The sequence below is a fragment of the Bos javanicus genome, chromosome 8, assembly GCF_032452875.1.
Source record: "Bos javanicus breed banteng chromosome 8, ARS-OSU_banteng_1.0, whole genome shotgun sequence".
Lineage (NCBI taxonomy): Eukaryota > Metazoa > Chordata > Mammalia > Artiodactyla > Bovidae > Bos > Bos javanicus.
Window position 1 is genome coordinate 46,926,109 of NC_083875.1, and position 27,952 is coordinate 46,954,060.

General features: G+C 41.4%; 1 protein-coding gene across 4 annotated transcripts in view; it reads left to right on the forward strand.

Moving 5' to 3' along the window:
• MAMDC2 (MAM domain containing 2) overlaps nt 1–27,952 on the forward strand; it is a 163,256-nt gene that overhangs the window by 104,797 nt on the left and 30,507 nt on the right. For all 4 annotated transcript variants that reach the window (XR_009738049.1, XR_009738050.1, XM_061425523.1 and 1 more), the window contains exons 8-9: nt 1,948–2,091; nt 5,853–6,118. Coding sequence is in view for 2 of the 4 variants with exons in the window: in XM_061425523.1 (XP_061281507.1) it covers nt 1,948–2,091; nt 5,853–6,118 (410 nt within the window). In the remaining 2 variants the exon portion in view is untranslated. The remainder of the gene's footprint in view (nt 1–1,947; nt 2,092–5,852; nt 6,119–27,952) is intronic.

The following is a 27,952-nucleotide window of genomic DNA, read 5'->3' on the forward strand; positions in this document are numbered from 1 at the left end:
TATCTTCATGACTTTATCTGCACAGCTTCAAGATTCAACTTGATGCTGACAGAGTCAGGCAGAGCAGTGGGTTACCACCAGTCTTACAGCACTGAAAATTCTCTTCCTTTCCTTCTATCTAGCTCTTCAGGGGCCTCTCCTTGTACAGTTGCTAAGGCATATTGTCTCAGATATAATCAGATTCCAGTCATGTAAGAACATTTTCTTCCTATTCTTTCTTTGTATTGTGGTTAGTTACTTACTTTTCTTTTTAATTTAGCATTTTTAAAACTCTTTACTTTTGTATCATTTTAAACTCTGACACAATTTCCAAGATTATGATAAGGAACTCCCATATACTCTTCACCCAGATCTACAAAAGTAGATTTTGCCAAATTTATATTTGCTTTATCAACCATTTAAGAATAGGTTATAGATATTATGTCCTTTTACCATTAAATACTTCATTAGGTATTTTCTAAAACCAGAGACATTCTCCAACATACTATGGAATAATTATAAAATTCAGGAAATTTAATACTGATACAATATTATCAATTAATCTATAGTCCATATGCTGATTTCACCAATTGCCCCAGTAAAGTCTTCTATAGCTGTTTGTTTTCCTAGACCAAGATGGAGTCTTGGATCCCTTGTAGCATTTGGTTGTCATGTGTCTTTCATCCACTTAGCTGGGCCAGCTCCTCAGACCACTGGAATGTTTTCTTGCTTTGAATATTGACAAATTGAGAGAATAGTGAGTCTTTGTCCCTAAACAGCTCTGTGTTTCATCAGATTCCCGTACCTAGGACTCAAGTGTTTCTCTAGAGATAATTTTCCACTTGTTCAGAACAGTGCTCTCTCTGGCCCTAAAAGGTTGTGTGTGCTTAGTCACTCAATCATGTCCAACACTTTTGTGACCCAGTGGACTGTAGCCTGTCAGGCTCCTCCATCCATGAAATTTTCCTGGCAAGAATACTAGATTAGGTTGCCATTTTCTCCTTCAGGGGATCTTTCTGGACCAGGGATCTAACCCGTGCCTCCTGCATTTCCTGAATTGCAGGCGAATTCTTTACCACTGAGTCTAGAGATAATTTTCTGCTTATTCAAAACAGTGCTGTCTCTGGCTGTAAAAGCTTAAGCCAGTATATGTCAGCATGCAGAATAAGATTATACTTGGCTACAGTGAGTGTGTCCCAGACTGCTGCAGTCTCATCCCCTCTGGACTCAGTGGGCAATATGAACAGTTACTTGTTGCCAGGACCACATTATTTAAAAGAGCAGGAACCTTTTATGTTCCATTTCCTCCAGGCAATCTGGGATGAGGTGATGTTTAAGATCAGAGTAAATGACACAAGAATTCATCAAAAGCCAAAATAAAAGCAGAACTGGTGACAGAATTGGTGTTTGAACAGTGTGATTTATACTGAGTAATGATTCTCTTCCAGCAAATCAGCTCCTGCTACTAACGTCAATTATAAATAGACAGTGGATGTGTTTCTGACATAGAGATTGATCAACAAAGGAAAATTATTTCTGGAAAATATTATTTCTATACATCTGTCAGAAAGAAATTAAGAATTCTATAAAATCCTTACTTTTTCTCTTTCTTTTTAATTTTGTATGAGTGAAATTTGAATTGTGAAGAAGTATGTGAATAAATGCTCTCAGTCTTTACATCAGGAAAGGAAATATCTTTTGAAGTCTGGTACTTTGGGTTTTTTGTAGAGAATGTGAACAGAGCTCCTTCTTTCTACCCCTTAAGGGAGAAAAAGAACAATTTTCCTGTCATGCTGAAACGTGGGTTTGATGCTAACCTGTCAGCATGCCATTAGGGTAAAAATATTTTTGTTGTGTGTTGCTTCTGCAAGCTCCCCTAGTACAAATGTGTACATATTTGTCAATCCCTTGTCATCCTTTGAGATCCTTGGGTTTGGCCTACTTTAACTTTGATTCTCCTTTGCTCAGAGCGTCCTTTTAGTGCCCTAGAAGCAAGCTGCAATTTTGAGGAAGACCTCTGCAACTTTTACCAAGACAAAGAAGGTTCAGGCTGGACCCGAGTGAAAGTAAAACCAAACCTGTATCGGGCAGGAGACCACACTTCAGGCCTAGGTAAAGCAGAGTCTGTTGTGTGGGATGTCGTGGTGCGGGTGGTGGTTAGTATTCATGCTCCATTTTCCACTTGTTCTCACCAAGACACCAGCTTGAAAGAGGAGGGTGGGTGGGGGGACAGCTGTGTAGAAGCAAAGACAGTAGGTAATCTTGGGTTTGACCATTTTTCAAAACTGGAATTCAAGTTGCTGTGCTAGCAGATGTATTTACCAGTTAATTAAGTAGTCAAACCTTTGGAAATTGCTCTTCACTTTAGATAGAGAAGTACCTTTAAAAACCTATTAGATTCCAATTACATGAGATATCCAGAAAAGGCAAATCCATAGAAACAGAAAGCAGATTAGTGGTTGCCAGGGGCTAGGGAGAGGGGGTGGGGAATGACTATTCAATGGGTATAGAATTTCCTTTTGAGGTAATGAAAATATTCTGGAAGTGGGTAATAGTGGCTGCACAGTCATTGTGAAAGTACTAAATGCCACTAAATTGTACTCTTTAAAATGGTTAAAATGCTAAATTTTGCATTATATGTGTTTTATTGCAGTAAATAATACATAGTGGGACATAAAAGCTATCACAGCTGTTGGGAAGTGTTGGGTGGGCACTCGATGGATGGGCCTACAGGAAGCTCTTAGGAATCAGTGCGAGCTCCCCCAATGTAAGGATTATCTATCATAATCTTCATAAAGACAGAGCTTATGAAGTCCACTCCAGTAGAGAGTGAGGGAAAGGGCTTGTTCTCAAAGGGTTGCTGTCTAATTAATATTTATATACTGGGTATGGGGGTGACTTAACAGAAAGCTGATGAAGGTGATTTCAGGGCCCCTCACTTTCACCAGGCCCTTGCAATTTTATACTTGTAATTTTATATTCTTTGCCTAGAGGTTGCAAAACTTAAAGAATTACAGAATAAAAACCTATTCTGACCTTGGCCAACCTAACCCCTGGGGGGATATGATAGTGAACAAATCAGGTATGTATCCCACCCTCCCTGGCTGACCATTATTTCAGTGGGCAAGAGAAACACAACAAACATATATACAGATAGACTCATGATTACAAATTGTGGTGTGTGCTGTGAAGGAAATAAAGAGTGAGCTGTGAGAGAATAAAGAACCTCCTTTTGGTTGAAGATTCAGAGAAGCAGGTTGTAGCTGGAAGAACGGGAGCAGCCCAGGCAGAAGGAACAGCATCTCTGAGGGCCAGGAGTTTGGAAGCAGCCAGACACTGCCAGGAATTAGGTTACTGTGGCTGCACCACTGAGAGGAAAGTAAAGTGAAGTGAAGTGAAGTTAGAAAGGGAGGTAGACCATAGATGTGGCAGGCCAGAGTAAGCAACTGGGATTTTACTATAAAGGAAATGAGAAGCTATTGATAGGTTTTAAGTAGATCAGTGAAGGATTAAATTTAGACTTAAAAAGATCGCTCTGGCTGGTGTATGGCTACCTGTATTAGTCTGCTCAGGCTTCCATAACAAAATATCATAGACTAGGTGACTTAAACAACAGTTTATTTTCTCACAGTTATGGAGGCTCGGGAGTCCGCAATCAAGGCACCACTGGGGTTGGTTTCTGGTGAGATATCTCTTCCTGACTTGGACAAGGCACCTTCTCACTCTGTCCTCATACGGCCTTTCCTCTGTGTGTGCACAGGGGGAGATGGGGGCGGGGGCAGAGGGGTTGGGAGAGGAGAGAGAGAGATGTTGTTTCTTCCTCTTCTTACAAGGACACCAGTTCCATAGGTGTTAAAGCCTCGACTTTGTAACCTCATTTAACCTTAAATTGCCTCCTTAAATGCCCCATCACCAAATATGGTCACATTGGGGGTTAAAACTTCAGCATATGAATTGGGGTTGGGGAGGGGACATAATTCAGTCCGTAACAACACTCATAAAATTAACAAAGAAGCTTTTGCCAGATTAAATAAAACTAAAGTGTATACCAAAGACTGCTCCCAAGAGAATTGATGGAGAAGGCTCAGAAAAAGGAAAGGGAAAAAAAAGTAAGGTATTAGGCTTTTTCTTTCTGCCCCATCTTTGTAAGACATAGGGACCTGTTTTAAGTTTACCATGGGAGTGGTAGAGCAGGTGGTACAGGAGGTTCTTGATCCTATTTTTTCATGTTATTTAAAAGAAGTAGGGGAAAATCAGATATTCAGCACCTGAGAGGGTCTATCTGATTAAAAACCTGCTTTTTAGGATCCAGTTTAACATATGACCAAGAGAGTAAGCTCTGCCTGAATACATAAACCACCCCTACCCTTCACCCCTCAAGGACTGCCAGACCCTGCAACCTCTCCCACTCCACTGGTCATTGTGTTGCAGGAAGGGGGACCCCTTCCAGGGCCCAAAACTGGGCTCTTGTCTAACACTCAGAAAAGAATTGTCTGAGGAGACACATCTGCTGACAAAGCAAGAGATTTTATTGGGAAAAGGCACCCGGGTGGAGAGCAGTAGGGTAAGGGAACCCAGGAGAACAGCTCTGCCGTGTTGCAGTCTCCGTTTTTATGGTGATGGGATTAGTTTCCGGGTGGTCTTTGGCCAATCATTTTAATTCAGAGTCTTTCCTGGTGGCGCACGCATCACTCAGCCAAGATGCATGTTAGCCAGAGGGATTCTGGGAAGTGGACGGACACGCAGTGTCTCCTTTCGACCTTTCCTGGACCTTTCCTGAACTCTTCCGGTTGGTGGTGGCTTATTAGTTCCATATGAGTATGAAGTCTCTCAGGAGGGAGTTGTTAGGGAAAGCACGCTGATTAAAACCGCCCACCCTGGCCAGGCACCATAGTAACTATTTGCATAAGTTGTTTTATGACAGGAGATCCTGATAAGAATATGAAACTAATAAGCCACCACCAACCGGAAAAGTTCGGGAAAGGTAGAAAGGAAACACCGCATGTCCGTCCACTTCCCAGAATCCCTCTCGCTAGCATCCATCTTGGCTGAGCGATGCATGTGCCACCAGGAAAGACTCTGAATTAAAATGATTGGCCAAAGACCACCCGGAAACTAATCCCATCACCATAAAACCCAAGACTGCAAGCCACGCAGCAGAGCAGTTCTCCTGGGTTCCCTTACCCTACTGCTCTCCCCCGGGACCCTTTCCCAATAAAATCTCTTGCTTTGTCAGCATGTGTCTCCTTGGACAATTCATTTCTGAGTATTAGACAAGAGCCCAGTTTCGGGCCCTGGAAAGGGTCCCCCTTCTTACAATAATTGCAGAGATAATAGGAAAATCTGCTCTGGGCCTTGTGTTCTCTGTGACCCAGTACTACTCAGTCTAGTTGTCAGCTCTTTGTCTAAAAAATAGAGAACCACAAGATGATTTCATCCTTTTTGTTTCATGAAAAGTTATGGAATTCCCTGGCAGTCTGGTGGTTAGGATGCTACATTTTTTTTTTAACTGCTGAGGGCTAGGGTTCAATCCCTGATCAGGGAACTAAGATCCTGTAAGCCACATGGCATGGCCAAAAAAAAAAAAAAAGTGTACATCCTGATTGATAGCTAAAACCTGAGCATATGCAGTTGGAAATCTATGCTGGTTTATGAAGTTACCTTAAAATTGGAGGTTTATTAGCAAAAGAGTCACCCAGATATTTTCTATCACCTAAGCCACAGACTTTGTTAAATGCTATTACTTAAAGCCTATAGAATAGTTTCTTTTGGAAAATTCCACTACTTTAACCAAATTTTTCCACTTGATGATCTGGGATGAATTATTTCGGTTTTTCATTGCTGATGCACTGAAAGCTTTGTCCTATTTACAGGGTATTTCTTGCTGGCCGACACAAAGTTTACATCACAGCCTGGCTACATTGGAAGGCTCTACGGTCCCTCACTTCCAGGAAACCAGCAGTATTGTTTGCGTTTTTATTATGCCATCTCTGGATTTTTAAAAATGAGTGACACCCTAGCAGTTTATATCTTTGAAGAGAACCATGTGGTTCAAGACAAGATCTGGTCTGTGCTGGAGTCCCCAAGGGGCGTTTGGATGCAAGCTGAAATCACCTTTAGGAAGCCCATGCCTACCAAGGTACAGTAGAATCTTTCTGCAATTTCCAGTCACTGGACTGGATTAGCGAATTTCTGTTTAATTATTTTCAACTGATGATGCATTGTTTTTCTTCTGTTCAAGCTGAAAGTCCCACCCTCACATCCTGTTCCCAGGCATGTGTGAGTTATATCCTTCACTTCTTTTCAGTTTTCTGTCTCTTGGAATCATGGCCACATAGGGAGTTTGCTTGTTGTTTACTTCTTAGATTCCCTGAGAATAGTCCAAAGAGAGAATATGTGAATAAAGTTCTACATTGAGGCTTTAAGGTCAACACCCTAAACCTCTAGCTGAACACAGGATGGGGAAGCTCGGTAAAATAGGAGAGCCAACTCAGACAGAAAGAATTTACTTAAGGGAACCATCAGAAGCTTATTGATAGAAGTGAGAAAACAAAGAGATCTTTATTGAAAAGGAAATGGAAAAGAAAATTGTGATCTCTTGAATTTTACAGCTCATAAACTTAAGGAAGCTTAACAGATACGATAAATTCTGTCAACTATTAATACAACCCAGATTACAACTAGAATGGGAAAACCTGTTTTGTCTCACCTGCCAGTTGGTGATAAGATCTCTCTCATGCACCCTCTGTGCAAGAAAGAAGGTCCCTTCCTTCAAGCAGATGCCTCACACAGCGGAAGCTCAATAGATATATCACTGAAGAATGGCTGGTCAGTTGATCATGTTCGTAACTAGGCTCCTGAAGAAAAGATATACACAGCAGAACAGTAGAACTTTCTTCATACACATGAATGATCCAAATTTCTCTTAGTTATAACCATTTGGACAGAAACATAGCTTTGTCTATAACTTCCTAGCAAAGAAATTTTGTACACCTTTCCCATCATGATGTTGCTTGGTTACTCTTAGTCCATTAGAATACACTCCAGGGCATGATTAAATCTTTACAATGATTAATCAAAGATCTTTGAAACTATTTACAAAAAAAATTTTTCCCCATTGCTAGGCAAGAAAAAATGATGATTATAATGACATGACAGCCTCCTTAACTTACTGATTTCTAAAGGAGTCAAACCAATTTATGATACCTATAGTAGAATATAAGCACAGAAGTTTTACCACATTCTCATAGGCACTGCTTTTATTGTTTTCATGCTAACTAAATAGGTAGTCCCCATTACCAATTATTTAACTCTCTCAAGTAGTTATGGTAACACTCACACACCAAACATGTGCCTGATCCATACAATCAGGGATGCACATAATAAAATTTTTACAGTACTCCACACCCTCTGTTGCTAATGTTTTAAAAGCGGGAAAGTATAACAAGCATTTCATTCATTTATTTGACTTTCATTTGTTTTTATTCTTTTATTCAACCATACTTTATTAGGTATAAGTTCAGTGTAAGGGATAGAGAGATCAATGAGGCTCAGATTCTACTTTTGAGAATGAGATCACAGATGATAGAATGTTAAGATACAAATATGTAAACAACTAAAACAGTGCAATCTCACTGCCTCACAGGAAGGTTATGTAGAAAAATAGAGGAGTAGTTCTACCAACTGGACACAGAAAAATAAAGATGAATAGAGGACCAGCTGAGCTGGTGTTTGGAGGGTAAGTGTTCAGGCCATGCTGGATTCTAACTCCTTTCATGCACTATCTACCTGACTCCTCTCTTCTCCCTCCCCCCAGCCCCTCGTCCTTTACTCACAAAACATAGGTTGTTAGTAATTTATCTGCTCCTTCCCTGCTCTTATTTGACTCCCATGGAATGGAAGGAAGCCACCCAGCAACTAAGGATGCCCCAGAGAATTTGCCCTTTTCTTCTTTGACTGACTTCCAACCCTCCCAGCAACCACACAAACCCTACCCACCTACTTCAGGAAAATTTGATCTAGACCCAGTGGGGGCAGGGAAGTTCTTATAGCCTCAGAAGGAGCTAGTATGAATTCAGTCCCAGAGCTGATGAGGAGAGGGTTCAGGTTAACACAAGCAAACTCTGGACACGTGTCTGAAAGTGGTGAAGTTTTTGGAAGGTCCTTGCTAAACAGAACCAGTTTCTCAGAGAGTGAGAGAACCATTTGACATGCATACAGACAGCAGTGAGTAAGGTAAGAAACTAATACGTAACATATACAGGTAGAAACAAACATACATGCGGTATTTCAGAGAAGAAATAAAATGAAAAGTCAAAGTTTCCCTTACCACTCCTGTACTCAAACTGCAATTCTACTTCTTTTTCTAAAGGTTTTTTCCCTGATTTTCTGATGTTTTTCTCCATAATTCCAGATATTCTATTTCTGCCTCATTTCTTAGTTCATTAACATTAGCAGTATTTGCTGACGCCCTTCTATAAAAGATAAGAAATTTAGCTTATTTATACTATTTCCTTTTGTTTTCTCCATCCTCCTTACAATTTTTTGGTATTTTTATTTTTAACTTTCTCTTGGTTCCCTTTGTGACTCTGATACACCTAATCATCTGTTTTTGCTCCCATCGACTTCAGGTCGTGTCCTATTACATTTTTACCCCTCTGTTTCCCCTCCCCTCACTTACCCTCTCCACCTCTCAGTTTTCTCAGCAATACATTTGCTTGTACATAGAAATGGCTTAAAACATTTCTATTCCTCCAGTGAAGACTTTGAGCTTTGCCAATAGCAGGATTTCCCCATATGGGTCCCCTTGGCAATTTGGAAGGGACAGTGCTGCCTCTGTAGGCAGCCATACCTTACATGATTGGGATTTTGACATCTGCAATGACAGCAACAACCCAAGTTATTTCCACATGTTTCCATGTGGCCCCAGAGGTGCCAGGCCATCCTTGGATGAGAACTGTGGCTTTATAAGTTAATTCTGAAAGTTGAAATTAAAAGCTAGCCCCACCTACAATCCACCTTTGCCTCCTTGGATCTGTGCTCTGTGGAGCAGCATAGTGGTGATGAGGGAGCCTCCCCTTCAATGACCCTCTGGCTTCCTGTTGCTGTTCTGGGCAAAGGCTTGCATGCTCTGACATCAGCCCCTCCCCAGCCTCGCCTCTTACTCCCACCATTCTAATAACATTGCAGTCAGTTCCTGGAACACACTGCTCTCTTCCACCTTGGGCCATTGCACACCCAGTTTTCTCTGCCTACACTTTTGTTAATTCAGTCACTGGCTTGAACTTCCCTTCTGCAGAGACTCCTTTTCTGGCTCATTCCTCAGAATAGATTAGTGTTCCCTGGGCCTCCTAGGCCTCTTCTCCATCATTCTGGAGACAGGATAGCAGAGCAATGAAAAGAAATGACTGAGGAGTCTGTTTTCAAATCTCCATTCTAGCACTTAAATGACTTTGCAATCTTAGTTTTTCCCTTAATTGAGATATGATTGACATGCGTTTGAGGGGCACAGTGTAATGGTTTGGTGTATATATTGTGAAATGATCACCACAGTGCATCTAGTTAACATCCATCACCTCACATAGTTAGTGAGTATTTTTTCTTGTGATAAGAACTTCTAAGATTTACTCACTTAGCAACTTTCAAATATACAATACAGTTTTCTAAATATACTTACCATGCTGCTCTTTATAAATTGAAAAGTGAAGAAACTGAAGTTTCCAAAAGTTAATATAGTCCTATTCTTGCTGTTACCTTGCTGCTGTACCCCAGACAAAATCCTTTACAGTTGTGCCTCTAAAATACATCTCAGATATGTTTACTTCTGTGTCCCCAACCACCACCCTAGTCTAAGCCACCATCATTTCTTACCTAAATTGCTCCATATCTTTCTATCTGGTTTTTCTGCTTCCACCTTGCTCACTACACTCTCATGCAGCCACCAAAATCATCATCTTGAAATGGAAATAGGATCAGGCTACTCTCCTGCCAGAAACTGTCCTATGGTCTTTAGAATAAAGCCCCATTCCCTCCTGTGGCTCATAAGGCCCTGTACCATCTGGCCCCTGCATCCTTCATGAACTTCACCTTCCTTTGCTCTGTCCATGATCACATGGTCACACAGTCCCCATGGTCCCGCTGGCCTTCTCTAGGTCTCCTGAGTCCCAAGGCCTTTCCTTCATTGGGGACATCATGCTTGCAGTCCCCTCACCCACCTATCCTATGTCAAGATGGTTCTCGTTCTACTGTCCTGGTCAGGTGTCTCCTTTTAGAAAGGAATTGCCTGACCACCTGGTCTGTAACTGCTTTTTCCATCCCCAGATTATTCTACAAGATATCACCTAGTTTATTTTGTGCATAGCATTTACCCTGATCTGAAATTTTCTCATTTGTTTGTTCACTTGTTCATTGTCCATCTCTTTTCCCATAAAAATATGACACTGAAAAATGAGTAAATAAAAGAATGAGAGTGGACTTTCTAAGGCTGGTAAGTGACAGAGCTGGGGTTTGATCCATGGTCTATAGACTGTCAGAAGCCTGCCCTTTGCCACTGGTATGGCAATCCTGGGTGCTCAGGATTTCCATCCAGTCTTGGGGAAGGCCTGTTCTTCTGCAACTGGGGAAGGTGAGGCTCCCAAATGTGCCTTGGGGCATGGGCACCAACTTTTATTTTATTTAATTCTCACAGTATTCCTGTAAGGGAAGTGAAGTATCTCCTTTTAGTGCCCTTGGCCTTCTAGAAGTCAAAGTTATACCAACCCCGGGTCACATCCTACTAGAAATGGATGCCTAAGCTCAGAGTTCACTGCACATATGTCACTGTTGTGAGGAAAACCCTTCCCTGCCTCTGCTTCAAGTCCTCACTGTCCCATTCCTGAAGCCAATCAAGTGCCAGTGGTCAGGGACCAACTCACCGAGAGTGAGTGGCTGCCTTTTCATACCTGTTCCCTGGCTGAAAGCCTTGTATGTGAATTTTGAATACACCTAGCCCAATTTTCACTGGTAGAGATGTTTGGTACATGTGTTTGAGTATCTGTGCTGCATAGTCAAAATAATAACAACAATAATCTCTTACTTTCACATTGCTCCTAGTGTAACCTGCTTTCATGAACATTATTTTCACCTCTCGGTGAGTTGGCTTATGAGACTAGAAATGAGCTGAGTGAGGGCAGCCTGCACAGAACTGTAAAAAAGTCAGGACTTTTTTCCCTCTTTCCTTTTGTTTCTCCCTACATGTTACCTCGTCTGTGCTTTCCCAGGTAGCTTCCACTCTGGATGCTTCTTTACCTTTATTTCAACATTTGCTCTTACCCAGACCATTTTAAGGACAATGGGTTGATTTGATTAATAAGTCCCTGCTAGCTCCCCTACATAGTCTAATGTTTGATGGAAACTACAATGGCACCCCACTCCAGTACTCTTGCCTGGAAAATCCCATGGATGGAGGAGCCTGGTAGGCTGCAGTCCATGGGGTTGCTGAGGGTCAGACACGACTTCACTTTTACTTTTCACTTTCATGCATTGGAGAAGGAAATGGCAACCCACTCCAGTGTTCTTGCCTGGAGAATCCCAGGGACAGGGAAGCCTGGTGGGCTGCCGTCTATGGGGTCGCACAGAGTCGGACACGACTGAAGTAACTCAGCATAGCATAGCATAGCATGATATATATTAATATTTCTATTTAAGGAATAGTAGCAATGGTAAGAATTTTCCTGAGATCATTCTAGCCAAATAGCCATATGGATGGATTATGTATAATATCACAGCTGCCAACAGGACTAGGAACTTTCATTGAATGCTTTCCATGTGCCAGGAGCTATGCTAAATATTCGACATGCGTTACTTCATTTGGTTCCACAACACCTTAGGAAGGAAGGCTGTATATTCCCATTTAACAGATGAGGGAAATTAAGGACCTTGTTCAACATCACACAGTTACTAAGAGGCAGAGCAGAGAGGTAACACCAAGTCTTTTTCAATCCAGAAGCCATGCCTTTTGTACTATACCTTTATGCTCCTAGCTCTCTTCTGGCTTATGTCAAAAGTATAGGATCGGGTGAGGAGAAACCAGCCCTAACTCAAGACTTCCAAAGATTTCCGAAACTTTATTATTGACTCTCAGTTGTTCTATTTTAGAAATCACTTTCACTCCAAGGAGCCAAAATTCAAGGCTCCAAGGTCAAAATTTTGGCTCCAAAGGTCAAAATTCAAGGTGCTTCAACATAGACAAAGGAGATCTGTGGGGCAGAAGGAAGAATGGCATCATGCCTGAGACTTGGCTGTGGATTCTTTGGCTTTTATGCCTTTATACTTGGGGCTAGTTATGTGAGTCTCTCTGAGCCTGGCTTTTCTTATACAAAATGGGTGTATTAATAGTACCTACCTCATAGGCTTATGGTGCATGTAAAGCCCTCAGCGTAGCACCTGGCGTGTAATTGGCATTGATTAAATGTAGCTGGAGAGAGAGCAAGAGTGAGAGAGAAAAGAGAATTCTTTAGTCTCTTTTGAACAAAGAGACTACAGGATTTTTTTTCTAGGTTCTGATCCTCATAAGGATTCATAGGCATCATCTCTTTCAGTTCAGTTCAGTTCAGTCGCTCAGTCATGTCTGACTCTTTGCGACCCCATGAATCGCAGCACGCCAGGCCTCCCTGTCCATCACCATCTCCCGGAGTTCACCCAGACTCACCTCCATCGAGTCGGTGATGCCATCTAGCCATCTCATCCTCTGTCGTCCCCTTCTCCTCCTGCCCCCAATCCCTCCCAGCATCAGAGTCTTTTCCAAGGAGTCAACTCTTCGCATGAGGTGGCCAAAGTATCATCTCTTTAGTACGTGACTAATTCTGTACCTTAACTTTTCTTTAAATTAAAAATCAAGCCCGAGTTAAATCTTCATTTTGATAGTACCAGACTGCTATGCTTACATAATCATCAACTAATATATTTGTTAATGTTTTAGAAACATTTTGAAAAATCATGAATCATGAAATGGTTTTCATTTTTCTTTTTTTAAATGTATTTATCTGGCTGCTTTGGGCCTTTGTGGGGTCTTCGTTCTGTCATGCAGGAACTTTCGTTGTGGCACTTGGGCATAGTTACTGTACAGCATGTGGGATCTTAGTCTCAGACCAGGGGTCTAACCCAAGACCCCTGCATTGCAAGGCAGATTCTTAACCACTGGACCACCAGAGAAGTCCTATGAAATGGGTTTTCTTGATCTGATTGTCCTCAGCACATTACTAAATATAGACCAGTAATCAAGACTTACATTGAGACTTTGACACACCATAAATAGTCATGAGGAGAGGGAACAATTCACTCCAGAATGCTTTTCCTGAAAGCCAAATGTCAGGAGAGACTAGAGTCATTGTCAGAAAGTCTGTAATGATGAAGCACAAATATTAGCCTTTATGTTCAAATCCTTGGGGTGACATTATGCTTGGTCACTAAAGAACCAATGTTAGGTCCTGCAATATCTTTTGACTTGAAACGAATTTTCCTTTTAACAAAAATCATTAAGTAGTCTGTTAATTAGAGGCACTGGAAGAAACTCAGTATCATGCTCATTAAATATTTCTTTTGAAAAAAAAAATGTTAAATGGCCCATAAATGAGAGCGTAACCAGACATACTCTTTCATCTGGGTCTGGCTTAATGATCAGCTCAGTAGTCATTAACATCTGCATGGTAAACCCTTCCATATCTACATCTTTATTCTGTTGTAAGATTAAAGAACAAACTTCAAAAGTCATTTATGAATATAGAGAAAACCTTCATATACCCAGTTTGAAAAAATATACATTTTTTTAAACCAGTTCAGTTCAGTTCAGTTCACTCGCTCAGTTGTGTCTGACTCTTTGAGACCCCATGAGCCGCAGCACACCAGGCCTCCCTGTCCATCACCAACTCCTGGAGTCCACCCAAACCCATGTCCATCAAGTTGATGATGCCATCCAACCATTTCATCCTCTGTTGTCCCCTTCTCCTCCTGCCCTCAATCTTTCCCAGCATCAGGGTCTTTTCCAATGAGTCAGCTCTTTGCATCAGGTGGCCAAAGTATTGGAGTTTCAGCCTCAACATCAGTCCTTCCAATGAACACCCAGGACTGATCTCCTTCAGAATGGACTGGTTGGATCTCCTTGCAGTCCAAGGGACTCTCAAGAATCTTCTCCAAAAGTTCAAAAGCATCAATTCTTCGGCACTCAGCTTTCTTCACAGTCCAACTCTCACATCCATACATGACCACTGGAAAAACCATAGTCTTGACTAGATGGACCTTTGTTGGCAAAGTAATGTCTCTGCTTTTTAATATGCTGTATGCTATGCTATGCTATGCTAAGTCACTTCAGTCATGTCCGACTCTGTGCAACCCCATAGACAGCATATAGGTTGGTCATAACTTTCCTCCCAAGGAGTAAGCATCTTTTAATTTCGTGGCTGCAATCACCATCTGCAGTGACATTGGAGCCCAGAAAAATAAAGTCAGCCACTGTTTCAACTGTTTCCCCATCTATCTGTCGTGAAGTGATGGGACCGGCTGCCATGATCTTCATTTTCTGAATGTTGAGCTTTAAGCCAACTTTTTCACTCTCCTCTTTGACTTTTATCAGGAGGCTCTTTAGTTCTTCTTCACTTTCTGCCATAAGGGTGGTGTCATCTGCATATCTGAGGTTATTGATATTTCTCCCGGCAATCTTGATTCTAGCTGTGCTTCCTCTGGCCCAGTGTTGCTCATGATGTACTCTGCATATAAGTTAAATAAGCAGGGTGACAATACACAGCCTTGACGTACTCCTTTTCCTATTTGGAACCAGTCTGTTGTTCTATGTCCAGTTCTAACTTTGCTTCCTGATCTCCATAGAGGTTTCTCAAGAGGCAGGTCAGGTGGTCTGGTAGTCCCATCTCTTTCAGAATTTTCCACAGTTTATTGTGATCCACACAGTCAAAGACTTTGGCATAGTCAATAAAGCAGAAATCGATGTTTTGCTGGAACTCTCTTGCTTTTTCAATGATCCAGTGGATGTTGGCAATTTGATCTCTGGTTCCTCTGCCTTTTCTAAAACCAGCTTGAACATCTGGAAGTTCATAGTTCACGTATTGCTGAAGTCTGGCTTGGCGAATTGTAAGCATTACTTTACTAGCATGTGAGATGAGTGCAATTGTGTGGTAGTTTGAGCATTCTGTGGCATTGCCTTCCTTTGGGATTGGAATGAAAACTGACCTTTTCCAGTCCTGTGGTCACTGCTGAGTGTCCCAAATTTGCTGGCATATTGAGTGCAGCACTTTCACAGCATCATCTTTCAGGATTTTAAATAGCTCAACTGGAATTCCATCACATCCACTAACTTTGTTTGTAGTGATGGTTCCTAAGGCCCACTTGACTTCACATTCCAGAATGTCTGGCTCTAGGTCAGTGATCACACCATCGTGATTATCTGGGTTGTGAAGATCTTTTTGTACAGTTCTTCTGTGTATTCTTGCCACCTCTTCTTAATATATTCTGCTTCTGTTAGGTCCATACCATTTCTGTCCTTTATCGAGCGCATCTTTGCATGAAATGTTCCCTTGGTATCTCTAATTTTCTTGAAGAGATCTTTAGTCTTTCCCATTCTATTGTTTTCCTCTTTCTTTGCATTGATCACTGAGGAAGGCTTTCTTATCTCTTCTTGCTATTCTTTGGAACTCTGCATTCAGATGCTTATATCTTTCCTTTTCTCCTTTGCTTTTCACTTCCCATCTTTTCACAGCTATTTGTAAGGCCTTCTCAGACAGCCATTTTGCTTTTTTGCATTTCTTTTTCTTGGGGATGGTCTTGATTCCTGTCTCCTGTATAATGTCATGAGCCTCCATCTATAGTTCATCAGGCACTTTGTCTATCAGATCTAGTCCCTTAAATCTATTTCTCACTTCCACTGTATAGTCATAAGGGATTTTATTTAGGTTATATCTGAATGGTCTAGTAGTTTTCCCCACTTTCTTCAATTTCAGTCTGAATTTGGCAATAAGGAGTTCATGATCCGAGCTAGTCAGCTCCTGGTCTAGTTTTTGCTGACTGTATACAGCTTCTCCATCTTTGGCTGCAAAGAATATAATCAATTTGATTTCAGTGTCAACCATCTGGTGATGTCCACGTGTAGAGTCTTCTCTTGTGTTGTTGAAAGAGGGTGTTTGCTATGACCAGTACATTCTCTTGACAGAACTCTATTAGCTTTTGCCCTGCTTCATTCTGTACTCCAAGGCCAAATTTGCCTGTCACTCCAGGGGTTTCTTGACTTCCTACTTTAACCAGGAAAGAACCTTATGTCAGCGGGCTTCCCTGATAGCTCAGTTGGTAAAGAATCCACCTGCAATGCAGGAGACTCCAGTTCAAATCTTGGGTCAGGAAGACCCACTGGAGAAGGGATGGGGTACCCACTCCAGTACTGTTGGAATTCCCTTGTGGCTCAGCTGGTAAAGAACCCACCTGCAATGCAGGAGGTCTGGGCTTGATTCCTGGGTTGGGAAGATGCCCTGAAGAAAGAAAAGGCTACCCACTCCAGTATTCTGGCCTGAAGGATTCCATGGACTGTATAGTCCATGGGGTCACAAAGGGTCACTTTGGGGTCTCAAAGTGCTTCCATATGTCATCACTTACAGAGTATGTCCCATGGAGTACAAATCCCTTGAATTGTTCTATTGAAAACAGGTTATGTGGTCAAATGAGTTGGAGAAATTTTGCATGCAAGATCTCTACTCTTTCACATACGCATAGGAAGGTTTGCCCTGCACAGTAACATGTTAGAAACTCTGGTAAGTTCTACTTTAAAGAACCCTGTTTAACCTTTTGAAAGGTGGCAGTTTTCTCAGAATACATGACATAGACCCCTTGTGTAGCCCCTTTTAATGAAATACTACTATCCTAGCTTTTGAACTGTGGTGTTGGAGAAGACTCTTGAGAGTCCCTTGGACTGCAAGGGAGATCCAACCAGTCCATCCTAAAGGAAATCAGTCCTGAATATTCATAGGAAGGACTGATGCTGAAGCTGAAACTCCAATACTTTGGCCACCTGATGTGAAGAGCTGACTCACTGGAAAAGACCCTGATGCTGGGAAAGATTGAAGGCAGGAGGAGAAGGGGATGACAGAGGATGAGATGGTTGGATGGCATCACCGACTCAATGGACATGAGTTTGAGTAAACTCTGGGAGTTGGAGATGGAGAGGGAGGCCTGGCGTGCTGCAGTTCATGGGGTCACAAAGAGTCGGACATGACTGAGCAACTGAACTGAACTGAAGTATCCTAGCATCATGCATTGTACTGAAACTATCTCCTTACCTACCTATCTTCGTTAGCTTACATAAGACGGTAAGCTTCTGGAGAACAGAGACCTATATCTTATTTATTATTTTTGATTTCTAATGTAACACAATTTCTAGAACAGAGTGGGTACTCAAAGGGTACTGAGCTTTCAAGGAAAATGTGTTGATGGCAAGGAAGAACAATGTAAATCAATCACAGGAAGAAGGAAGATTAACTGTTTCTGCTTTTGAATCATATAAACTGCAATCTCTTATAGCCCAGTGCCATGGGTCCTGCAAAGAATTTGAATATGAACAGTTAAAAGCAGGAATAACCTGCTGGAGTAGATATAAGGATACACACAGACACATATATGCTGAGTCTGGTTTGAGGCTTTTTATGATGATTTTTATTAAGACCAAAAGCTGTAACTCTTTTCTTTGGAACAACTTTCATCACACCATTTCCCTATTCCCAAAGACTGATATGAGGTTTTTCCCAGCCCTTTCGATTTTCCTGATTCTTTTCCTGTCTCCCAACACAGCCTCCATGTTTCTCAAGCCTCCATTCTGTGCTGTGGTCCATGGAGCACTTACCTCCACATCATAGTCTTCCTATCCACAGGTCCTCTGGCTTCTTCCTCCTTGGTCCTCTGAATCCCTGGGAACATCAGCAACTATTTTCATCTTCTTTGCCCTGAGCTTTTCAGCAAAACTGGAGAAAATAAGATTAGTTTCCACTGTCCCCTCCATGCTACTAGATCCAAGCTGCTGGGAAAGTCTTTTACTCAGATCATCTCTCACTGACTTCCTTTCTCATTCCTTACCCCAGATATTCAGACCCATTTCAGTCACAAGTCTCCAACTTGATTTTCTCTGTGTCATTCTTAGGATGTGACCTCATGGGTTCATCTCCCAAAAGAATAAAGGCATTGAGAACAAGCCCCTTCAATTTTGTTTCTCTCCAAATCCTCACCTGCATCTCTTTGACTCTGACAGTTGGTTTCTCATTCAAAACCAACCAGTCGTTTATTTGATTTCACCATCCTGACACCCTGATTTCATAAATTGTTCTCTCTCTCATAAATCTTTAATTTCTTTAGTCCTTTGCAGCAAATATTGATCATACAAATGAACAGCAAACCTTCCTTTCACCTTTTTGTCCATTTAAGTTGTCACCCTATCCTATTCCTTTAGTCTTCAAACTCTTTGGAAAATGTTTTCAGTTACTGTCTAGGATCCAGTGCAGTTTCTCATTCTTCAAATCCTTGCCTTACTCCTCCACTGCTTCTTCAAAGGATTTCAGTTCAGTTGCTCAGTCATGTCCAATTCTTTGTGACCCCATGGACTGCAGCATGCCAGGCCTCCCTGTCCATCTCCAACTCCTGGAGCTTGCTCAGACTCATGTCCATCAAGTCAGAGATGCCATCAACCATCTCATCCTCTGTCGTCCCCTTCTCCTCCTGCCTTCAATCTTTCCCAGCATCAGGGTCTTTTCCAATGAGTCAGTTCTTCGCCTCAGGTGACCAAAATATTGGAGCTTCAGCATCAGTCCTCCCAATGAATATTCAGGACTGATTTCCTTTAGGATAGACTGGTTTGATCTCCTTGCAGTCCAAGGGACTCTCAAGAGTCTTCTCCAACACCACAGTTCAAAAGCACCAATTCTTCAGCACTCAGCTTTATTTATGGTCCAACTCTCACATCCATGCATGACTACTGGAAAAACCATAGCCTTGACTAGATGGACCTTTGTTGGCAAAGTAATGTCTCTGCTTTTCAATATGCTGTCTAGGTTGGTCATAACTTTTCTTCCAAGGAGCAAGCATCTTTTAGTTTCATGGCTGCAGTCACCATCTGCAGCGATTTTGGGGCCCAAGAAAATAAATTCTGCCACTGTTTCCATTGTTTCCCCATCTATTTACCATGAAGTGATGGAACTGGATGCCATGATCTTCATTTTTTTAATGTTAAGTTTTAAGCCAACTTTTTCACTCTCCTCCTTCACTTTCATCAATAGGCTCTTTAATTCCTCTTCACTGTCTGCCATAAGTGTGGTGTCATCTGCATATCTGAGATTATTGATATTTCCCCTAGCAATCTTGATTCCAGCTTGTGCTTCATCCAGCCCAGCATTTCATATGATGTACTCTGTATACAAGTTAAATAAGCAAGGTGACCAATATATAGCCTTGATGTACTCCTTTCCCAATTTGGAATCAGTCTGTTGTTCCATGTCGGGTTCTAGCTATTGCTTCTTGACCTGCATACAGATTTCTCAGGAGGCAGGTAAGGTGGTCTGATATTCCCATTTCTCTAAGAATTTTCCAGTTCGTTGTGATCCACACAGTGTGCTTTAGCATAGTCAATGAAGCAGAAGTACATGTTTTTCTGGAATTCTCTTGTTTTTTCTATGATCTAATGGATGTTGGCAATTTGATTTCTGATTCTTCTGCCTTTTCTAAATCCAGCTTAAACATCTGGAAGCTCTCAGTTCACGTACTGGTGAAGTCTAGCTTGGAGAATTTTGATTTATCAACAGCAAATATTTTTCATTGATCACGCTGCAGGAACCAACCTGAGAAAATCACCTTTCTCTCAGAGTCCATCTCAAGAGTCCCTTCCTCTTTGAATCCTGTACAAGTCATTAATTTGAGTTTTGTTAGATTGAGATTATACAAAAAAGATCCCAGTCAGAAATAGAAGACTTGGCTTCAAGTAATGATAAATCAGGAGGCTTCCCAGGTAGCTCAGATGGTAAGGAATCTGCCAATGCTGGAGATGTGCAGGAGAGGTGGTTTCCATCCCTGGGTTGGGAAGATCCCCTAGGGGAGGGAATGGCAACCCACTACAGTATTCTTGCCTGGAAAATCCCCGGACAGAGGAGGCTGGCTGACTCTGGTCCTTGGGGGTTACAAAACAGTTGGACGTGACTGAGCAACTGAGCATGCATGCGCACATTTGGCAAATCAGAATGTCATGTCACCTCTCTATGAAATGAAAACATGTTTCCTGATGTCTGCTAAGTCTCTTCGACCTTCATTAAGATATTTTTAAGCATTTTAGTGTCAAAAAATGTTTTTTAATATCATGCAGCACCGTCCCTGTGCATAGCTTTCTCTGTTTATTTCCTCTCACAATAATCTTTTTGTTTTAGCAAAACATCAATGAAATTTAAGTCTTTGATTTGGATTTCTGCTTTTAAAATCTTCCTTTTCACTTTGCCTTTTAATAATGGAAATGCCACTAGATATAAAATATCTAAGGTTCTGAAATTTTTAAAGATGACACTTAGCAGTTCACTCAGATAGAAGAGCAGGTCTAGTAAATTTCTGGAGAGATTTAGGTGCCTATTTAATAACAAGACATCCTGCTATAAAGGGACTAAGGAACCAGAAAGCCAATGTGTAGACAAGATATATGAGAAAAGATAAATTTCCTATCATATTTCATGATGTCTGGGAACTCTGGGAAATGGCTGCTCCAGGATATTAATGTTCCAGCATAATTAAAGCAGGACAGCTGAGTCCAAAGTAGAAATAGCAGGATCGTTAATTTCTGACAAGATAATCAACACATTTTAGAACAGATTAAGGTAGTTCCATATACAGAGCCAGGAAAATTATACCGTCAAGTGGAATAAGTTTCAATGTGAAATTGGATAGAGGAGCTAAGTACAGGAAAGGAGCCTACTGTTGAGTTTTTCCAAGCAAAACTCAGTGTCAGTTGTCAGTACAGGAATTATTAATGACTTTAAATATGAGTAAGGCAGAGTTGATCTATTCTGGTTTTCCTTCTCTTTCAGATATTCGTTGCTGGGCTTCTGTGTTTCACATCAGTTTATAGGGGAATGACTGGAAAGACTGACTAGCACAACTGGTAGTTGCTAACACAGCTTACATGAGGGTGATGTTCTCGCCAGTGCATTCTTACATGACTTTCCCAAGGAATCAATTTCATGGAATATTGCTGGATTACCGCGTTCATCCTTGCAGCAACATGGAAATATCTGAGATATTCTTTCCCCATAGTCTTATAAATAAGCTTAATTTACTGCTACTGATAAGTCACTTCAGTCATGTCTGACTCTGTGCGACCCCATAGACGGCAGCCCACCAGGCTCCGCCATCCCTGGGATCCTCCAGGGAAGAACACTGGAGTGGGTTGCCATTTCCTTCTCCAATGCATGAAAGTGAAAAGTGAAAGTGAAGTCACTCAGTTGTGTCCGACCCTTAGCGACCCCATGGCCTGCAGCCTACCAGGCTCCTCTGTCCATGGGATTTTCCAGGCAAGAGGACTGGAGTGGGGTGCCATTGCCTTCTCCTAATTTAGGCAAATATTTATTCCAAAGGTTATTTATGAGCCTACGAACACTACCACCCTCCACACTTCCAAATTCCTAATCTGGTATTTCATAATGGGTGGATTTTTAGGGAATCTTTTCTCAAGTATTTTCAGTCAGTTCAGTTCAGTTGCTCAGTTGTGTCCAACTCTTTGCAACCCCATGGACTGCAGCACGCCAGGCCTCCCTGTCCATCACCAACTCCTGGAATTTGCTCAAACTCATGTCCATTGAGTCGGTGATGCCATCCAGTCATCATCCTCTATCATCCCCTTCTCCTCCTGCCTTTCCCAGAATCAGGGTCTTTTGCAATGAGTCAGCTCTTCGCATCAAGTAGCCAAAGTATTGGAGTTTCCACTTCAGCATCAGTCCTTCCAATGAATATTCAGGACTGATTTCCTTTAGGATGGACTGGTTGGCTCTCCTTGCAGTCCAAGGGACTCTCAAGAGTCTTCTCCAACACCACAGTTCAAAATTCTTCAGCACTCAGTTTTCTTTATAGTCCAACTTTCACATCCATACATGACTACTGGAAAAACCACAGCTTTGACTAGACAGACCTTTGTTGGCAAAGTAATGTCTTTGCTTTTTAATATGCTGTCTAGGTTGGTCATAACTTTCCTTCCAAAGAAAAAGCATCTTTTAAATTCATGGCTGCAGTCACCATCTGCAGTGATTTTGGAGCCCCCAAAATAAACTCTGTCATGGATTCCATTGTTTCCCCATCTATTTGCCAGGAAGTGATGGAACTGGATGCTATGATCTTAGTTTTTTCTGAATGTTGAGTTTTAAGCCAACTTTTTACTCCTCTTTCACTTTCATCAAGAGGCTCTTTAGTTCTTCTTCACTTTCTGCCATAAGGGTGGTGTCATCTGCATATCTGAGGTTATTGATATTTCTCCAGGCAGTCTTGATTCTAGCTTGTGCTTCATCCAGCCCAGCGTTTCTCATGATGTACTCTGCATATAGGTTAAATAAGCAGGGTGATGATATATAGCCTTGACGTACTCCTTTTCCTATTTGGAAACAGTCTGTTGTTCCATTTCCAGTTCTAACTGTTGCTTCCTGACCTGCATACAAATTTCTCAAGAGGCAGGTCAGGTGGTCTGGTAGTCCCATCTCTTTAAGAATTTTCCACAATTTGTTGTGGCCCACACAGTCAAAGGCTTTGGCATAGTCAATAAAGCAGATGATTTTCTGGAACTCTTGCTTTTTTGATGATCCAACGGATGTTGGCAATTTGATCTCTGGTTCCTTTGCCTTTTCTAAATCCAGCTTGAGCATCTGGAAGTTCATGGTTCACATATTGCTGAAGCTTGGCTTGGAGAATCGACCTTTTCCAGTCCTGTGGCCAATGCTAAGTTTTCCAAATTTGCTGGCTTATTGAGTACAACACTTTCACAGCATTATCTTTTAGGATTTGAAATAGCTTAACTGGAATTCCATCATCTCCAGTAGCTTTGTTCATAATGATGCTTCCTAAAGCCCACTTGGCCTCGCATTCCAGGATGTATGGCTCTCGGTTGGTGATCACATCATCATGATTATCTGGGTCATGAAGATCTTTTTTGTACAGTTCTTCTGTGTATTCTTGCCACCTCTTCTTAATATCTTCTGCTTCTGTTAGGTTCATACCATTTCTGGCCTTTATTGTGCCCGTCTTTGCGTGAAATGTTCCCTTGGTATCTCTAATTTTCTTGAAGATATCTCTAGACTTTGCCTTTCTATTGTTTTCCTCTGTTTCTTTGCACTGGTCACTGAGAAAGGCTTTCTTATCTCTCCTTGCTATTCTTTGGAACTCTGCTTTCAAATGGGTATATCTCTCCTTTCCTCCTTTGCCTTTTGCTTCTCTTCTATTCACAGCTATTTGTAAGGCCTCCTCAGACAACCATTTTACCTTTTTGCAAGTATTTTGGATGACAATATTGATTTTAATGCTCACATTGAGATTCTCTGGAGATCCTCTGATTTTCTGAACTCATAGATCATTTAGGTATTTGCTATACGCTCTAGGTATAATCTGAATTCACTACTTGGAAATTGTCAACTCACACATTAGTGAAGACTCTCTGCTTTCCTGCATGGAAGAACACCTTATTTACTTTTGCACAGATATTCCCATCTTTTTTCCCTCTCTTGTGTGGCTTTCTCTGGGAACTTTGTGGTCTCTCTTTGCAGTGCATACCTCCAGTGGAAGTCTCTCTCCAGGCAGTCTACAAGCCTCTTCATAATGGCATCTGCCACCACAGCCTGAAGGGTCATGAAGTCCTATTTTCTGTTCAACATCAACTTACATGGGAATGTATGCAATGCTCAAGGATCCATCATTACTGTTTGTGGCCTGCCAAGTTCATCTCAGTCTCCAAGCCAAGACATTTAGTTCTCCCTTAATTTCTTTCTCCAAGTAAGGATTGCCTAATAAACATGTCCGAAAGGCAAATTTCAAGCCAGAAAAAAAAGTTTGCAACATATATGACAAACTCCTAATATGTTTAAGATTTAAATTTACTCTAATAAATCAATAAGCAACAGATGAACTAAGCAATAGGAAAGTGGGCAATGAATATATACAGGCAAATAAGAAGAAAAGGGCTACTACTGGAAAATAAATATGCAAGCATGTCCAACTTAATTTATAACCAAAGAAATCTGAAAAATAGCAAAACAGTACATTTGTCCATCAAATGGATAAAGATATTTTTTAAATACTTTGAAGAAGTATATTTGTATTAATAGCTGCATTCATATTCATACTGTTCAATTTATCAATTAAAAAATTGATCTTTCATTTAGGCCCCAAAATATATGTATATAATCTATGAGTTATAGACACTTATTAAATATTTATGTATTTAGCTACATAACTCAGGGATTGAACCCATGTCTCCCACATTGCAGACAGATTCTTTACCATCTGAGCCACCAGGGGATCCCACATATTTAAGTATGTGATATATAAAGTATTGCCATAGAGAGGTGAGAATTCAAGGAAATAAAAATTCTCGTAGGCTCTAGTGTGATGGTAAATTGATGTAATATTGTTGAGTCACTAAGACATGTCCCACTCTTTGTGACCTCATGGACAGTAGCCCACCAGGCTCTTCTGGCCATGGGATTTTCCAGGCAAGAATACTGGAATGGGTTGCCATTTCCTCCTCTAGGGGATCTTCTGATCCAGGAATCAAACCTGTGACTCCTGCACTGGTAGGTGAATTCTTTACCACTGAGCCACCTGGGAAGCTCAATATAATATTACTAGATGACAATTAAATTATATGTACCAAAAAGAAAGACCCAATTATGCAAATTTTTAGACAAAACAATTCTAGGAATTTATCATAAGGAAATGATCATAGTTATGTACAGAGATTTACCTACCACATTTATCAAGCACTGTTAGTAATATTGAGAAACTGGAAACTGCTATGTAGTGTATGGTGGTGGTGGTTTAGTTGCTCAGTCATGTCCAGCTGTTGTGCTTGCGACTACCTGGACTGTAGCCCTCCAGATTCCTCTGTCCATGGGATTTCCAGGCAAGAGTACTGGAGTGGGTTGCCATTTCCTTCTCCAAAGAATCTTCCCAGCCCAGTGATCAAACTTAGGTCTCCTGCATTGCAGGTGGATTCTTTACCAACTGAGCTACCAGGGAAGCCCGTCTATCTGTTGTTGTGCAGTCACTGAATCATGTCTGACTCCTTGTGATCCCATGGACTGCAGTATACTAGGATTCCCTGTCCTTCACTATCTTCTGGAGTTTGCTCAAACTCATGTCCATTGAGTCAGTGATGCTATTCAACCATCTCATCCTCTGTCACTCCCTTCTCTTCCTGCCCTCAATCTTTCCCAGCATCAGAGTCTTTTCCAATGAGTTGGCTCATCACATCAGGTGGCCAAATTATTGGAGCTTCAGTTTCAGCATCAGTCCTTCTAATGAATATTCAGGATTGATTTCCTTTAGAATTGACTGGCTTGATCTCTTTGCTGTCCAAGGGACTTTTAAAAGTCTTCTCCAGCATCACAGTTCAAAAACAATTCTTTGGTGCTCAGCCTTCTTTGGGCTTCCCTGTAGCTCAGCTGATAAAGAATCCGCCTGCAGTGCAGGAGACCCTAGTTCGATTCCTGGGTCAGGAAGATCCACTGGAGAAGGGATAGGCTACCCACTCTGGTATTCTTGGGCTTCTCTGGTGGCTCAGCTGGTAAAGAATCTGCCTGCAATGTGGGAGACCTGGGTTTGATCCCTGGGTTGGGAAGATCCCCTGGAGGAGGGTATGGCAACTCACTCCAGTATTCTTGCCTGGAGAATTCCCATGGACAGAGGATCCTGGAGGGCTGCAGTCCATGGAATCACAAAGAGTCAGACTTGACTGAGCAACTAAGCACAGCACAGCACAGCCTTCTTTATGGTCCACCTCTCACATCCATACATGACTACTGGAAAAACCATAGCTTTGACTAGATGGATCTTTGTTGGCAAATTATGTCTCTGCTTTTTAATATGCTATCTAGACTTGTCAAAGCTTTTCTTCCAAGGAGCAAGCATGTTTTAATTTCATAGCTGAAGTCTCTGCAATGATTTTAGAGTCCAGGAAAAGAAAATCTGCCACTGTTTCAATTTTGTCCCCATCTATTTGCCATGAAGTGATGGGACCAGATGCCATGATCTTGGTTTTTTGAATGTTGAATTTTAAGCCAGATTTTTCACTCTCCTCTTTCACCTTCATCAAGAGACTCTTTAGTTCCTCTTTGCTTTCTGCCATTAGGGTAGAAATGTCATCTGCATATCTGAGGTTGTTGCTGTTTCTCCCAGCAATCTTGATTCCAGCTTGTGATTCATCCAGCCTGGCATTTTGCTTGATGTACTCTGCATATAAGTTAAATAAGCAAGGTGACAATATACAGCCTTGACGTACTCCTTTCCCAATTTGGAGCCAGTCCATTGTTCCTTGTCTGGTCCTAATTGTTGCTGCTTGACCTGCATACAGGTTTTTCAGGAGGCAGGTAAGGTGGCCTGGTATTCCCATCTCTTTAAGAATTTTCCACAGTTTGCTGTGATCCACACAGTCAAAGGCTTTGGTGTAGTCAATGAAGCAAAAGGAGATACTTTTCTGAAATTCTCTTGCTTTTTCTGTAATCAAATGGATTTTGGCAATTTGATATCTGGTTCTTCTGTCTTTTCTAAATTTAGCTTGTATATCTGGAAGTTCTCTGTTCACATACTGTTGAAGCCTAGCTTGAAGGGTTTGGGGCATTCCCTTGCTAGCTTGTGAAATCAGCATAATTGTAGATGTTGGTTAAATAATTCATGACACAGCTAAAAGGGGCTTAACATTATATGAGATTTTAGTCACAGCCCTGCATCAAGAATCTCCACTTTGCCCTGGGAATCAATGAAAATTAGACACACAACTGTCTCTATGGTTCATACACAAGCAGAGTGAAGTCATTATTTGGGTATTAGTTAAAGTCACTGTCTTCTCCTGACCCAGAAAAATTCATACAGAGCAGGGGTGAGCCCTTGAGAGTCAAGACAAAAACATAGATTTCACCTTTTTTGCAGCTGATTGCATTCTCTGAGTCTTCTGGAAAGACTGACATTTTGTATCTCCATCCAAGTAGCCACAATAGGTCTGTATTTTGATCTCCATCCATAATAAATAAATTGGTCCTTACATTATGTTGGTCAGGGAAGTGTTTAACTACAGGTCCTCCCTAAGGAAGGTTGACCGGAGATAAACCACATTGTATGTTGAGGAAGGCATTCACACCTATTTCCTTTACTGATGATGAAAGGTTTATAGGAATATTATATGTAATTATGTCCTCATTACTTCGGTGTGGAATTAGATACCATCTTGCTTTTGTCTGATGTTCATTTTTTCAGAGGCTTTTCATGTTTATTTTCCATTTAGACCCCCAATACTAGTTGTCAGGATTGTACAGGATCTATGTCCCAGAAAAAGAGGAACATGAACTTTGGAGTTAGACAGACCTTGCTTCCAAAACAAACGAAAGGAAGTGAAAATGAGTGCAAATGAAGATAAGATTGAAGGTGTAGATGTGGGGAGTTGAGGGTATTTTTTCCTCATTTTTTTCTGTGTGGAGTAAATTTTCCACGTGGGGCAAATATAAGGTCATCAGCTAAGAGAGAGAAGGATATCACTGAGGTGAGGGAGCATCTCCTGTGGAGAGGAGAGGTTTCAGCAATCATCAGCCATGAAATTTAGTCCCATCTGATGTAAGATTCAGGTTCTGGCACCAGATGACCAAAAACTGTTTATAACATACATAAGGCAAAATGACTGGAAGCTAGTTCTAAATGCTGGTCAGAGACATACTTGTCCACTGCTATTAATTAT